The 15,253-nt window shown below is 34.6% G+C and overlaps 1 protein-coding gene across 1 annotated transcript; it reads left to right on the top strand.

Annotated features, from left to right (window-relative positions):
• Positions 1–9,012: 9,012 nt before the first annotated feature.
• LOC133880888 (uncharacterized) lies at positions 9,013–12,675 on the top strand. Its single transcript, XM_062319845.1, has 3 exons — positions 9,013–9,316; positions 11,714–11,845; positions 12,027–12,675. Exons 1-3 carry the CDS (start codon positions 9,299–9,301, stop codon positions 12,270–12,272), a joined length of 396 nt encoding a protein of 131 aa, XP_062175829.1. The 5' UTR covers positions 9,013–9,298; the 3' UTR covers positions 12,273–12,675.
• Positions 12,676–15,253: the final 2,578 nt, after the last annotated feature.

Genomic DNA, 15,253 nt, shown 5'->3' with positions numbered 1-15,253 from the left:
CTCTTACTTAACTCTTTGGCCAACTGCACCAATTGTGTTTTCAATCTTTGGATAGCTTGACTTGTAGTGGCCTCCAATTTTTGAATACCTTAATTGGTCTGAGCATTGGTCTGTTGTTGTGCAGTCATAAATTGGAGTAGAGCACTTTCGAGGTCATTCTTCTTTGGCTCTAGATTGGGTTGGACAACTTGTGGTGGAGCTTGATAGTTATTTCTCTGCTAGAAATTTCTTTGCTGCCCTTGGGGATTTTATACATTCTGAGTGTTACTCCATGAAAAATTGGGGTGGGTTCGCCACCCTACATTGAAAGTTTTGGAGTATGGATTGTTCTTTGGAGGATAGTTATCCTGGCCCACATAGTTTGCTTGCTCCTAATTTGTAAATGAAAACATGGGACTAGTCTCAGTGGTGTGGTACAAATGAGAACAAATGGCACATACCTCCACTTGAGCAATCTGTTGAATGGGAGAGATGTTATGAGTAGTCACGACTTTCACTAACATATCCAGTTTCCTCTCCATGGTAGCCATCTGAGTTTGAACTCCATTATTGCCATTCACTTCATAGATGCCTTTTCCTTTGAGTACTTGCCTCAAGAAATTAGACTGTTGGCTCCATGATGGTTTATAGGAATCGGAGTAGAAGTCATTACCTGGTCTAGAGAACGGTGTGTTCATATGCTCATAATGATAGTTAGAAAATTGTCTCATTTCACGACAATCTCTAACATGATGATAAGGATTAAAGCAATATGAACATGATCCATGGGATGTAGGAATATCTCCCCACATGAATAAAATAACAAAAAGAAATTAAAAGAACAAAAGGGAAATAAAAATGAAAAATTAAAATTAAAAGAAAAGATTACAACCAGCCCGGAGATGCAACCTTGGAGAATTGGAATCTAGACGAGTGGGCTTGATTGTAAGATCAAACTCAAAATTCTATAGCTAAGAACTCAGAATCAGATAAGATTTTTTTTTTAAGATTAACATAAATAGAAATAACTAAAATAAAAGGAAAATTTTAAAAGAACAATTTAACACAATCCCCAGCAACGGCACCAAAAACTTATGCAAATATCTACTTAAATAAAGAGATAAATATTTGTACATTTTAACGCAAATGTACAATATCAAAACAATAGTATAGTAGGTAAATACGAGATCATTCCCACAAGGATTGGTAAATTATACTTAAAAAGTTTTCCTAAATAATTAAGATTAGTGAAATGAAATAAAAATATTAATAAGATCTAATAAGAGAATAAACAAAAATATTGAAGAAATATAATAGTAGATAAGGTAGGGCTTCGATATCCACCGCTAATCATACTCAATTAAGATTCACAATGCTAATGCTACAATCATAACTTGATACTTAATGTTTACTGGCCACAAGGGCATGGTATCTGCTCTTAAAGCCATTGATTTTCCTAAACCATGAGTTAGGCATGGAATCTACTAAGTTGTTCTTCAAGAAAGCATAAATCGATGGAAATCGGTAAACACACTCAAGTTGGAATATGGTATCTATTCTAGTTGTCTTTATGTTGATTAATTGTGATGGGGTTCTTTTGTTTCTTTATTATGCCCAGGACTCGGTCATCCAAATTGACATAAATAACAAATGCATACCACATGCATATGATGATCAAGCATAAACATGAGAGGAATTCAAGAAAATAGAAAATAATCAAGTTAAGCATCAATATATGAATTGTAGCAAAAGCGCCAATTGAAAACCTTAACGAGACATAATTAAGGCTTCAATCAAGCTTTAATTAAAGTATTAGTTACAACTAATATAGACTAAAATTATATACATACAAAAAATAAATAAAGGAAGAAAGAAAAACCAAAATTCTTCTTGCAGTAGCCTTCAATTCTTCTTCCCAAAGCTTGTGTGTCTTCTCTTCAAAGGTTAGAGGCCTATTTATATGGATTAAAGAAGCTCTAAAAACCCTAGTAATCCTAGAAAATCGTAAATAGGTCTCCTAGTTTAAATAGAATAAGTACAAGTCTTTTCCTTTTCTGAAATTTCAATCAAAGTAGGAAATTGATTCCAAATTCGTACAGATTTGCGGTCCTTTATTATGGGGCAATTTTGGCATAGTAAACGTCTGAATTAGGAAATACCTATTTCAGGCATATTTATTGAATGTTGTCTTATCTTTTCATCACCACCAATTTTGTCACAATCTGATACTTGAACCAAAAGTTATGATTAAATTACAAAGATGTGCTCATTCTGGATTCTTTCCAAAATAACAAATTTTTGCCTACTTCTCTTTTCTTAAACTCAAAATTGATTTGGAGTTGAATCTTTTCAAAAGTGAGTTTGCCGACTTCGTTATAATCTTGGAATTTGATAGATTTTCTTCCAAAACTTGTAAAACACAAGAAAACATAAAAACAATACAAAACATCAAACTATAACAAAACTAAGAGCTTAACTTATGTAAATTAAGGAGATTGAATGTGTAACATTCAACACTTATCAATTTACAAATCTGAAGTACTAACCATATTATAGTGGGAGTTGAGATTCATTAGATGAATCATATCCCAAAGAATACAATGGAATAGTTATTTTGATGTGGATAAATAGATCAAGGCTATGTAAAATCTAGTTAGTATTCCAACCAAGTCTAACTACTTGTAGAGGAGACTAACGGCATTAAAACTCAAATGTTGTAATTGAGTTTACAAGTAAAGGTTGAATAGAAAGGAAGGATAAAACCTTCGAAGCAATGGTGGTAAAGAATGTTTCTCAGAAAGAAATGGGTCTACTATGAGAAAATTCTTTACCTATAACCATGCTTGACCTTTATTCAAGATTAAGTCTAAGGTTGATTATTTTAAGGTAACCACCATGACAGAAGTATCTGAATGATACAGTCAGACAAATGTTTTAGCAAGGATCTAGAACCATGTAATATGCTAGATGCAAAAGTACTTTGATGAACTTATGCATGCATCCAAGAATTGGAATATCATGTTTTGATCTAAGAAGTCGAACGTTATATCAAAGACTTGGATATAGCCATGAGTGCGTAAGATATGAAGTAAAATGGTAATACATAGAATTGATAAGACCATAATCATTAATGATGATGTAGGAGTACCATTAGTAGTCAAAATCTAGACATAGGATGAATGGATTATTGACAAGTCTCACATAGGTTTGCCTAAAAAGTAAAGGTGGTTACTTTTGTAGGTAAGTCAGTTAGTTAGAGAGATATAGCAACAAGAGGGTTGTTAACTCCAGACTGGACCAAGAATGTTTTGCAACTCATAGAAATGCAATAGTTATCTCAAGTGAGAAGATGTCTCTTAGGGAGAGTCTCTTAAGGAGGTAATGACGTGGTATGATTCTATTGTGACTAAGTTTTGTTATATCTTGTTCACTAGTTACTTGCTTTGATAAAACATTAGATGTTTTATTTTGTGAATAAAGATTACAGATAAGTGTCCAATTGGAATCAAGGACAAGTGGCAGAATGTTGGAACTGGTGTCCAAAACTCTAATTGCATTAGATTACATTTCTATAAATGGTATATATATATATAAATATATTATTGCTATACATGTAAGGTCCATTGGATTACATTGAATATGGTCTATGATGTGAGTAAAGAGTTATCACACAAGATCTTAGTTCATAATCCTTGTAGTCTTAAGCTTATAGATAGTTCGCAACTGGTAATGGAATTGGGCATTCCAGTTATCAAGACCATTACACATCGAATCTTTGCGATTTATCTTAATCATACGAAATTGGAGGCTTTGGGTTGATATGTAGGTGTTATGCTCTAAACGGACCTTGGGATTTGTTTTTCCATGAAAATACTGTCAAAAGGAAAAGTTCATACTCTCAATATTACTTATGATATTGATTCTAAATCTTGAAAAGATTGTGTACTCAAATGTTAGTTGTAAATCACTTTGATGCATTAATGGGTGAGATCAAATTGATGGTCAAAATACTCAATGTGTTGTGTGATCGCAATTAACATTGTGAGAAAGCTTTTTTCAAGAAGGAATCCAAGTCCTTTATTAAAAGGATAAGAAATTTTCCCTTGAGGTTGATTTTATAGTATGGATTATTCTAAGTCTCTGGCCGGAGCATTTTGGTATGAGATACTAAAATACAAAGTATATGTGATAGAGATTTCACGAGTACGAGAATAATATATAAAATCAAGGAACTCAAGGAAAGAGAGGTAGAGAATTAAATGGCAATATCTTGGCTTTAATTTTGCTACGGAATATTTCATGGAGGAATCAAAAGTCAAAATTAAGTAAATTTAAAGGATTAGTTGTTAAATAAAAAATATAAACTAGAGTGCAATTACAATTATTTAGTGGAATCAATTGTAATTAAATAGTGATTGGAAGAGTCGGAACTATTTTGGCTAGTTTTTTTTTTCTTTTCTTTTCTTTTCTTTTCTTTTCTTTTCTTTAGGTCCCTCATCAAGCTGATTTAATTTAACTAAATCAGGCTTTTTATTTAATGGGCTAGTTGTTTTTATTTAATTAAAAACATAGACTAGAGAGAAACTATGCATTTGATGCAATAGGAGATTGAGCATTGGGATAAAACCCAAGCCCAGGAGCAAGTATAGGACGCATGGGCTAGGGAGCTTATCCCTAACCCATGCGTCACTTTTGATGTTGTGGAAGGCTAGGATAAATCCTAGCCTAGCTGTCCACCACTTGGAGTTCTAGTCTATCTAGAGCTTCATTTTACAGCTTGCCATACATTGCTTGCGTCTCCCAGTCTCCTAGCATTCTGAGCCTATAAATAGATATGTTTGTAGCTCTTCAAAGGTAAGCAATTTTGCTAATAGTTCTCTAGTTTTAAACTAAGAATTAATATTCTTAAGTTAACTTTAAACTAAGAACTAATATTCTTAAGTTAACTCTCGAGAATAAGTTTAATATTTTGAAGAGCAAATTAAGAGCTCACACTCTTGGTTATCATCAATCATTGGTAAGAAGATTTGAAAGTTCATCACACGTTCTTCGTCGAGGAGCAAGGAGCTTAATCTTGCCCATATAGCCAAGAAGTGGAAGTTTATTTTTAAACACGTTCAAGTAAGTGTTTCTAATTTGCAGTTTATTTTAAAATAACATTGTTCTTCGCTTGTTCTTCATGAAGTTCGTTTCTGGATTTAGGAATTTTATTTTCCGATGCGCAATATTGTTTTTACAATCTAATTCCCAACACTTGAGTGGGTGCTTGGTATGTCGATGCTGGCTAAGCCGAGCAACCATGATTATGAGCCGGTTGATGAAATCCGGGAGGGTATTGATTTTGGGCATGAGGAGGGGCCCCTCCCTGATTCATAGGTTGGTTCTGCGTCCAAGAAAATTTAGGGTAGTTCCCCCACCCAGGTTTGTAAGTCTCAAAGAATGGTCCATTTGCTTGCTTCCTATAATCATTGAAGCGTTCACTTGTTTCATCGGGCACTCGACAAAAGTCGGTAAAGATGGACAATTCTGTGCTAAGTGAATAGGGCTAGCATAGATGAAATAGCTATCACCATTGAATGTGTTGACAGGATTGATGGACTGACCTATTGCGATAGCATCAACCTTCCTTGTGAGGATGTCTATCTTCATCCTCAAATTTGTGTCTTCCTTAACCTCATAGATGCCTCATTTCTTGAGGATACATGTGGATTTATCCCAACAACTTGAAAAATCCCATTGCTGCGAGTTGTCGGACAACTTATCCAAAGTCATGTAAGCTTCATCCCCCGTCAAGCTAAAAAATTCTCCTCCATTCATTGACTTGATCATACTACGATTGGATTGAGTCAATCCTTGGTAGAAGAATTGAACGAGTCTCCATTTCTCATATCCATGTAGAGGGCATTTTATCAATAACTCTTTAAACCTTTCCCAACTTTCTAAAAACTTCTCATCCTCCTCTTAAGTGAAAGAACTTATCTCTTTTCGGTACTCATTCACTTTGGACATCGGGAAAAACTTATTATAGAACTTACTCAACAAACTTTCCTAAGATGTAATAGACCCGGGCATGTTTGAGTCCAACCATGCCTTGGCTTTATCGTGAAGAGAGAAAGAGAAAAGTCTAAGGTGGATCGACTCCTCAAAGAAGTTATGGAACTTGAATGTGGCATCGATATCTTTGAACTTCTTTACATGGTTGTAAGGATTTTCAAGATCTAAACCATGAAATGAGGGTAGGAGTTGGATGACATGAGGTTTTAGATCAAAGTAAGTGGCAATACTATGCACGAAGGAGAGTTCATCACCACGGTGCACACAAATCCCTAAGTGATCTAGTATAATCCACGATTTCAGCTCTCGGCTGCTCATTCTCACCCCTAGGCTGATCATTCTAAGGTTGGTTATCTCCCATCTCAACAATTTCTCTCTCTCAACAGGTGCTTTTCACTTTCTCCTAAGAGTCATTTTTAATTCAGGATCTAAAGGTATCAACTCTAAAGTTCAAGGATATCTTACCAAGCATACACAAAACAACAAGTGCTCAATTAAACTAACTAATCAAAACTTAAAAAAAAACAAAAAAAAAAAAACAAAAAAAAAAAAACAAAAAAACAAAAAAAAACAAACAAACAAACAAAAAAGAAAAGAAAAAGAAGAAGAAGAAAATAATGTAGAAATAGAAACAAAATACTAGCAAAAAAAAAATGCACTTGGGCTCCGGTGAGATGCGCTCAAGCGTAGGTGCGAATGCTTTACTGCTCGTGTGCTTGATTTGCGGAAACAGTTGAAACAAAACCGAAAAGAAACCAAAAATAAAAAAGAACTCCATTTTTTTCTTTTTTCTCTTTTGTTAGACAATAAAGCAGAAACAAATAAAAATAAACAAAAATTACAAGAAGAAAAATGAAACAAAAATCTACCTAAATTAGTAGAAAAATAAAATCAATTTAAACAAAAATCAATTGTCAAAAATCAACAAATTCTCCGGCAACGTCGGCAAAAACTTCTTGTGACTTTTAAAGTACTCGCAATCGCACAAATTGTATGCAATATGATGTGTGTACAAGTACGTGGTCGAATCCATAGGGAAGTGCGTTGTAAAAATCATTTTCTATTTATGCTCCGTTTGTTTCGGCGTAAAATGATTTCCGGAAAATGATTTCGGTATTTTACGGTGTTTGGTAGGGGCGAAAATAACGGTCAACGAAAATCATTTTCGGTTTGACCGTAAAACCTTCTTTAAGTTTTGGAAAACGATTTACGGTTTTTAAAACCGTAAATCGTTTTCCAAAATTATATTCTTCGTCCTTACACGCACGTTTGATATCTGACTGTCTAAATCCTACAATAGTCGATCGTTCGAAAATAGGCAGCACCGGTATCCGGCATCATCAAGTCACTGGAATAATGCCGGCGTCGGAATCCGACCACCGGAATCCTGCCGGCTGCCGGAATACCGCCAGCCGCCGGAATCCGGTTGCCGGAACACCGCCGGTCGTCGGAATCCGGCCATGGACAGAAACCTGCCGGAACCCGGCCTGATCTGACCGGATCCGGCCACTGATCCGGCCGGATCTGGCCGAAATGGCCGGGATCCGGCCGGATCTGACCGGATCCGGCCACTGACCCCGCCGGATCCGGCCAAAATGGCCGGAATCCGGCGGAATCTGACCGGATTCGGCTACTGATCCGGCCGGATCTGGCCCAAATGGACGGAATCCGGCGGGATCTGACCGGATCCGGCTACTGATCCGGCCGGATCTGGCCCAAATGGCCGGAATCCGGCGGGATCTGACCGGATCCGGCCACTGATCCTGCCGAGATCCGGCCAAAATGACCGGATCAGGCCGGATCTGACCGGTCCCGGAGGTGTCCTGCCGGAATCCGGCAATTTTGGCCGGATCCGGCCAAACATGTTCGCCGGATTCCGGCGACGGCGACCGGTCGTCGCCGGATTCCGGCGACAGTTGCATTTTCCCTTTTCGTAATTTTTTCGTGCGAACCAAACGCCGAAAAATATTTTCGAGAAAATAATTTCTTTTGAAATTGATTTCGTCGAAAATATTTTACGACAGAAACCATTTTACGTCGAAACAAACGGAGCATTAAACTAATCATATTTTAACTTAGTTCCGAATTTTTGGGATTTTGTCGTGCAAAATAATAAACTAAATAAAACTGAATAAAAACAATTGATGGAAAGCATTAAGGTTTTCAGAATCCACATCATCAAATCAAACAACACATTCTTGTATTTTACTCATACAACCGATAAACAAATAAGCCTTATACATTGGTCAAGGTTTAGTAAAAAAAAACATATTAAATCATTCAATGAATCCAACCATTAAACAAATCAAATCATTCACTGTATCCATTTGATAAACAAATTACAATAGATATCCACTTTCAATCGAATGATTTGATATATTCATCGGTTGAAACACATCAAATATCCAACTTTTAACAAATAATCATCACAACATTCAATTAAAAGACATAAATCAATTAATTAAATTGGATTAAACAATATTTTGATAAACATCAGAATTGTATAAAATAAAATAACAAGAATGTGAGTCTAATTGATGGTGAGGATTTATCTTCAACCTTATAAGTTGAAAACTAATTACAATAGATATCCACTTTCAATCGAATGATTTGATATGTTCATCGGTTGAAACACATCAAATATCCAACTTTTAACAAATAATCATCACAACATTCAATTAAAAGACATAAATCAATTAATTAAATTGGACTTAAACAATATTTTGATAAACATCAGAATTGTATAAAATAAAATAAAATAACAAGAATATAAGTCTAATTGATGGTGATAATTTATCTTCAACCTTAATTGAAAACTTTAACATCTTATGACAAAAAATAACATACTACCTTCAATTTAATACATAAAAAAAAAAAAAATAGCATAATTTACAAAAGATAACGTGCAAGCTCAGGAACTGCTCTAAAAGACAAAAAGAAATAATGCACCGTTCAAGAACTGCTCCAGAATTTTGCGCCTTCTCCGCGTTTTTTCTTACAAGAGAAAAGAACAAATATATAAACTAAATCATAGGGTTTCAGCTTCCAATCCTCACTGAATACGTCTGTGTTTCGGTCCCTATCCTGGAAAGAAATCATGTCTTGATTCGGTGCTGCACTTTCCTAAAGAAAACTTGTATAAGCAAATGACCATGGACGTCTAAGATCTTCAACGGGGGTCAGCCCACTGTTTGGAAACACGTTATATTGACAACATTGATTCGGTGTTTTGCTTAAACCCTCTCTCTCTCTCTCTTCCCGTTGCATGTGCAAAGCAGCAAAGGTATCTTCTTCGGTGCCTCTTCCCTCTGATTGATTAAATTGCTGTACCCTCTGTTTTCTTTTGTTTTCTAAGCAATACATGGAGAGGGGAACTGTACCCTCTGCTTGTTTACGGAGAAAACAAACTAATTTTATTATTATTATTTTTTTAAAAAAAAAAAGAAAAAAGAAAAAAAAGTAAATGAAAATGTTGCTTTACCCTGTATTTGGTTTTCAATTTTGGGATGCACTGTTTCGTATCTGAATCCAAGTAGTTTTTTTTTTATTTTTTTTTATTTTTTATTTTTTATTTTTTATTTACTGATATTGTTTCGCCATGCTGCACCCCTTCTCTTTCCTCTTACCCTTTAACAAACTATACACCATCGGACAAGAATGTATTTAGAACGCGTTCTGCAAATTTTGGTGACTTCGGAACGAAGTCTCCAATAATATGTTTCTGGTAGGGTTGGTTGCTGCCATTTATAACGGTAAAGTTGATGACTGTATGTTCAAAGTAATTTATGTTGAGCAAAGAAAAACAACTGAAATGGGGATATACCGGTGGTTGTTCTTTTATCTGTTGTACAGCTGCACTGAAAGTAGGGACCATCTCTAGTATAATTGTAGCTTTTTAAAATGAATCTGGGTAGTGTCCTGAAGATCATTGCGGAATAGCTAGAATTACCATCACTTGGAAGTTTTGGAATGTGATAGGATTCTCCAACCTTCCCCAATCTTCCTCTGATTTCCCTTATGCTTGATCGCCACGCTTATTTCCTAACATAAATAATTATGCTTTGCTTGATTGTTACACCTTTTCAATTTCCATATTGAGCTTGATTTGCTCCTATAAATAAGCTGTAGATGCCGTAGGGCGGATCATCAAGAAATAACACTCTTTGCTTGAGCAATTTTGTGGGCCCAATTCCCTCAAAGAGATCACCCATTTCTCTTTTGTTTTTGTATTGATTTTCTTATTTCCATTGATAGAACCCCTTGGATCCTATCAGAATGACAACATAGAGTGGCCCATTAAGAATTGGAAGAGGAAGTTGGAATCCTTGTGGAATAGCTAATTACTGTTGTGCTTATCAAGATGGCTTAGGCAGCCGCAGCTTACATCGGTCATGTTTGGATACAAGAACTCTAGAATTCATGGAAGTAGACCTAAAGCTAAGGAAGCTTTTTCCAACCAATTATGGGCTAGCAACAGAAAGATTTGTGAAATGTGGCCAATTCCCCTGCAACTATTGAGTTACTAGTTTCTGATTTGTCGTTTAGTTTTGATGATTTTCTTGCTCGTTTTTCTCTTTTTAATTAGGTGTTTCCTTTGTATACTTCTAATGTACTAAGGGGCGCCTTACGCTTTTTAATGAGATTGGTTTCTTACTTATCAAAAACAAAAACTAGTTTCTAGTTTGTTGCTATAAACTTGTTTCCACTGTTTTAAGAGCTAGATACTCTGAGTTTGCCAGTTGTCTGTTTCTGCAGCAATTAGCTGTACGTTTTTTCTGATTGCTTTTGTTACTGTTTTAGCCTGTGTACACTGCGCTATTTCTTCTTGTGGATAATAAATCTCATTCATAAAAATCTCTCTCTATCTCTCTCGGTTCATTCATATATACGCACACACACACATTATGGTGTAATTGAGTTATAGTTTACATATTATCTACAGGACCTTATCCTTATATATATAAATGTCTTGTGCTTTAGGGAGTACAATTTTTTATTTTTTTTTAGCTTGGAGTCTTTGAACTTAGTTGATCTTAGTGAAATTTTTTCTCTCATCTATCTTCAAAAATATTTTCTTCGATTACTTCTTTTTTTGAAAAAAAAAATTGAGAACTACGATAAAAAACAAATTCTGAAAATCATGGATATCTTTTCTCAAGTGAAACCTAAAAGTTAGCCTGTTGAAAAAGAGTTCAGCTTTTCTAGAAAATTTTGGTGATCTCTAAATCCATGTAGAAGAAATTGGTACAAATATTTCAAGTTCAATACAAACTTCACCATTCAGTTACCAAGTTCTAGCAATTTGTTCCTACCCTTTTCTTGTTTAATCAGCTATTGAGTGGCTATAAATTTCTTTACCGTCAAAAATCACGAGACAACATCATCAAAGTGGAGTTTGTTTAGCCCTCGATGCATTAAAGAAGTCAATTTGAACTTCTAAAATTACTATTTGTGATCTTCAATTGCAAACTTCATTCACAGAATGGGAATTTGATTAAAGCTCTCTATGTTCTAAACCTATTGAATTAGATATTCCAAAAGATTATTGTGCCAGTTTATAGTAATGAGTCATAACTTCATTACTAAATAGTCAGTAGAGCTTTGTTATCATTATTGGGATAGATGTGTAAGCATCTTCTACCATCCCATCATCTAACAAAAGAAACTCTGTTGTCTGCAGAGAGTAGATTATCAGCAACAAAAGATGGAGAAGGGTATTCATTTCCCATATCACCCTATTGAGTTTATCATGCCACCTTCTTTAAACAATGTCAGAGATATTTCAATCAAAACCATCCCTTCTGCATCAAAGGTACTTTACAAGGCATTCTTCTGTCACCTCCATTGTTCAAATTCTGTCTCTAATTAGTCTCAGTTATCCATTTTTCTTGTCTAACCTGTTTTTGTTTATGCTACTACAGTAGTACTACTTTATAACAAACAAACAAACAAACAAACAAACAGAACTGACCATCTATGCTCCTAATGGACAGCCCGAGATCAAAAAGGTTCTAGAATCAGTATATTCTTACGAAGTTGAAAAGGTACGGACGCTAAATATGAAAGGAAAGAAGAAGATGAGAGGGGGCCGCTTGATTGCAAAACCAGATTACAAGAAGGCTTATGTAACTCTAAAGAGTCCTGTATCATTCTCTCGAGAGTTCTATCCTATCCGTTTAGTTGAAGAAGAGAGGAAGAGCATAAATAAGAAGACAAAATCAAGCACCATCAAGGAGTGAGGAATCTCACTAGCTTCACAGCAAGAAAGTTATGAGCTGATTTATGCCTGAGTAGCAATCAAGTTAGAGAGGCAGCACTTGCTTTCAGGCTGATCCACACACTGGTGTGTCTAAGTTTTCATACAGCAGAATGTGTCTTTAAAGGCAGTAAGGCTCTTCGGAAAGATTTTCCTCTGTTTTGTAGTTTAGATATCTCTTTTTACTAGGAGTTGGAAAGCATAAATGCCCATTATCTATGTTTGATTACCCATGCGGGAGACAGAAAGAGTATTGGCTGCTTTGGTCAATTGTGATTTTGAGGAAGATTTTCTTATGTTTTGTAATTGTCTGAGTTAGAAAGCATAATTAAATGTTTTTTCTGTTTGATTACTGATATTGAAGGGGAGGCTATTGATTTCGCCAATTGTGATTGACCTTTTTCTTTACACTTCAAGGTTGAGCATAAAATGTCGCACACTTTTTGTCTAGTTTTTAATTTGTTGTATGATTAATTCGTGATTTTAGGAATTGTTTCTCAATTCTTCAGTATAAGATGGGTTAAGGAGGGAAGAGGAAAATTGCATAATAATATTGTTGTGAAAGAGTTAATTGTTGTCTTGCTCAAAATCAAGCATTATGTAGCATGCCCGGAACCACATACGCATTACAGTTATAAATGTAGGCCATTTCCCTTCGAATTTAATGACGATTATAATGTACTCTTACGGCTGTTAAACGAACAAAGCTGCTCGCGAAAGCAACTTGGATAGACTCGATTCAGTCTTGGTTCGTTTAATAAATGAGCTGACAGTGAACTCAAAATTATGTTCAATTATTAAACAAGAAATACTCATATATGAAAGCTCAACTCGTTAGCTAGCTCGCATGTGTATATATATATATATATATATAATATTGTAGTGTATAAGTATTAAAATACTATCAAATCAATTGATATTAATAGTGTACATGCGAATGCGGTTATAAGTAATATCCGCAATCATATTCGCAAAATGCAGAATCACTTTTAGATATCTCCATCCGTATTATGTTTTTACTAACTGCATTCGCGCTGTTATTAAATAAAATTATTATCCGATATCCGCATATTAGGTAATTGGCCTTTTGGGCCTTCTTTGGGTCTCTATTAAGGTATATTTTAAACGATTTTGAAAGTAATTTAAGCTGACTTTGAGTGTTTTAGGCTTGTTTTAATTTATTTAAGCCCCAATCTTTAAAAAAGTATATTGATTTCAATTTACTTTTGCAATTTTGCCCAAGTGTTATACGAGAAAGCAACGCAACCAACCAAACTAATGTAAACATAACCTATACATAATCGAAAACATCATTTTGTATATTTCTTATATATAAAGGGCATGCAGATGCAGTTATTAACCCTATCTGTATTCCCTAAAACCATTATTCATATATGTGGATAGTGATTTTACTAACTGCATTTACATGAGCATATAACGGATAGTTGCGGATTGTAAATGCGGTCGGTTAAAATCTGTTCGCACAGGGGCATAAGTAGGTTGTAGGGTAGGGGGACGAATTTTTTTAAGAATCTCATTTAAATAGCATTTTGACGTGCATGGTTTGCAATATATATGTATTCGTCCCACCTCAATACAATTTTTATCTCATCCCCCTTCACAGGGACAGGTTGAAAGACAAGCTTTTGAAAAAAAAAAGAAAGAAGAAGACGTCATATCCTTTTTCATTTTGAATTGAAAACGTGGGCGTGGTTTGATTTCATAGCCATATTTGGGGGGGCAAAATTGAAAAAAAAAAATTGGGGGGCAAAACTTGAAAAAATAAAAAATTTAGGGATAAAGTTTTAAATTTTTTATTAAGAAATTTTTTATTTTTTTGGAAAACTTTGGAGCTTGGGGCTCTCAAGCTAGCTCCGCCCGGATCATAGCAGAGTGTTAAATAGCTAAAAAGAAATGTAAGTTCAATACAATTAAGTGGGAGGGTGGGGCTGATAATTTGATTTGATTTTTTTTTGTGCTTCTTTTTTCACACTAACGAATTAAGAAGGGGCAAGCAGTAAAATCTCTCCAAATCTCAATTTCAAAGAACCAAACGAGAGAGAGAGGGAGAGATTAATGCCAAATTCAATCTCCAAAATACCAAAAAAAAAAAAAAATTAAAGAAAGTAGAGTCCTTCAAAAAAATAAAAGAAAATAAAATTATGTACTTCAACAGTACTCCGTTCTTCTCTTGAATGTCGCTTCAGGATGCTTTTGATTTTACAATTCAAGATGTTTCAAACCCTAGAGAGAGAGAAGTATAAACAATCTTAAGAGAGTAATATGATTTTTCAGCTTACTTTTATGGTTTCTTTCTTCACTATTTTGTGATACCTTGTGGTATTACTAATATGTCTAATTTCTTTTAAAATTAATGCATGTAATACCTATGGTCAATTATGGGTAGTTAATGTAATACGTTCTTAATTTTAAATTTTGCCTCTCTATAGCTAGTTTCGGAGAATAGTAAATTCTGAAACCATAATATTGTACATTAAAATTTTGAATTTAATGAAGTCCCATATAAGGAAAATTTTTGAAATAAAATTTTGGCGGAAAAAAATTCCCACAACTTAGAATTAATGCATGCAAAATACCTATTTGGTCGAATATGGGTAGTGAATGTAGTATGTTTTTAATTTTAATTTTTTTAAAAAAATCACACCACTTAATGCGGCTATAATGATACTTAATGGTATAATGCGAAAAAGTCCTTATTTTAGTCTAATGAAGATTCACACCCATGATCTTTTCCTTAAAGTGCAATAAATTTATTAAAATCATGACAAAATCGATTTAACCATTAAAACTCACAGGTTTTTTTTACTTAAAATACCGGTTCAGTGTCTAAAAATTATGGGTTCACGCCACATGTCATAATTCTACACCAATTCTAAGTTGGCACTCGGCTTTTATATATAAGGAATGTCAGAGCTCTTTCTAGTGTCCTTATAGGGTTCTTTT

This window comes from Alnus glutinosa, chromosome 11 (assembly GCF_958979055.1).
Source record: "Alnus glutinosa chromosome 11, dhAlnGlut1.1, whole genome shotgun sequence".
In the NCBI taxonomy this organism is placed as follows: Eukaryota; Viridiplantae; Streptophyta; class Magnoliopsida; order Fagales; family Betulaceae; genus Alnus; species Alnus glutinosa.
The sequence above is the reverse complement of the archived record's forward strand: the minus strand, read 5'-3'. Positions and strand labels throughout refer to the sequence as shown.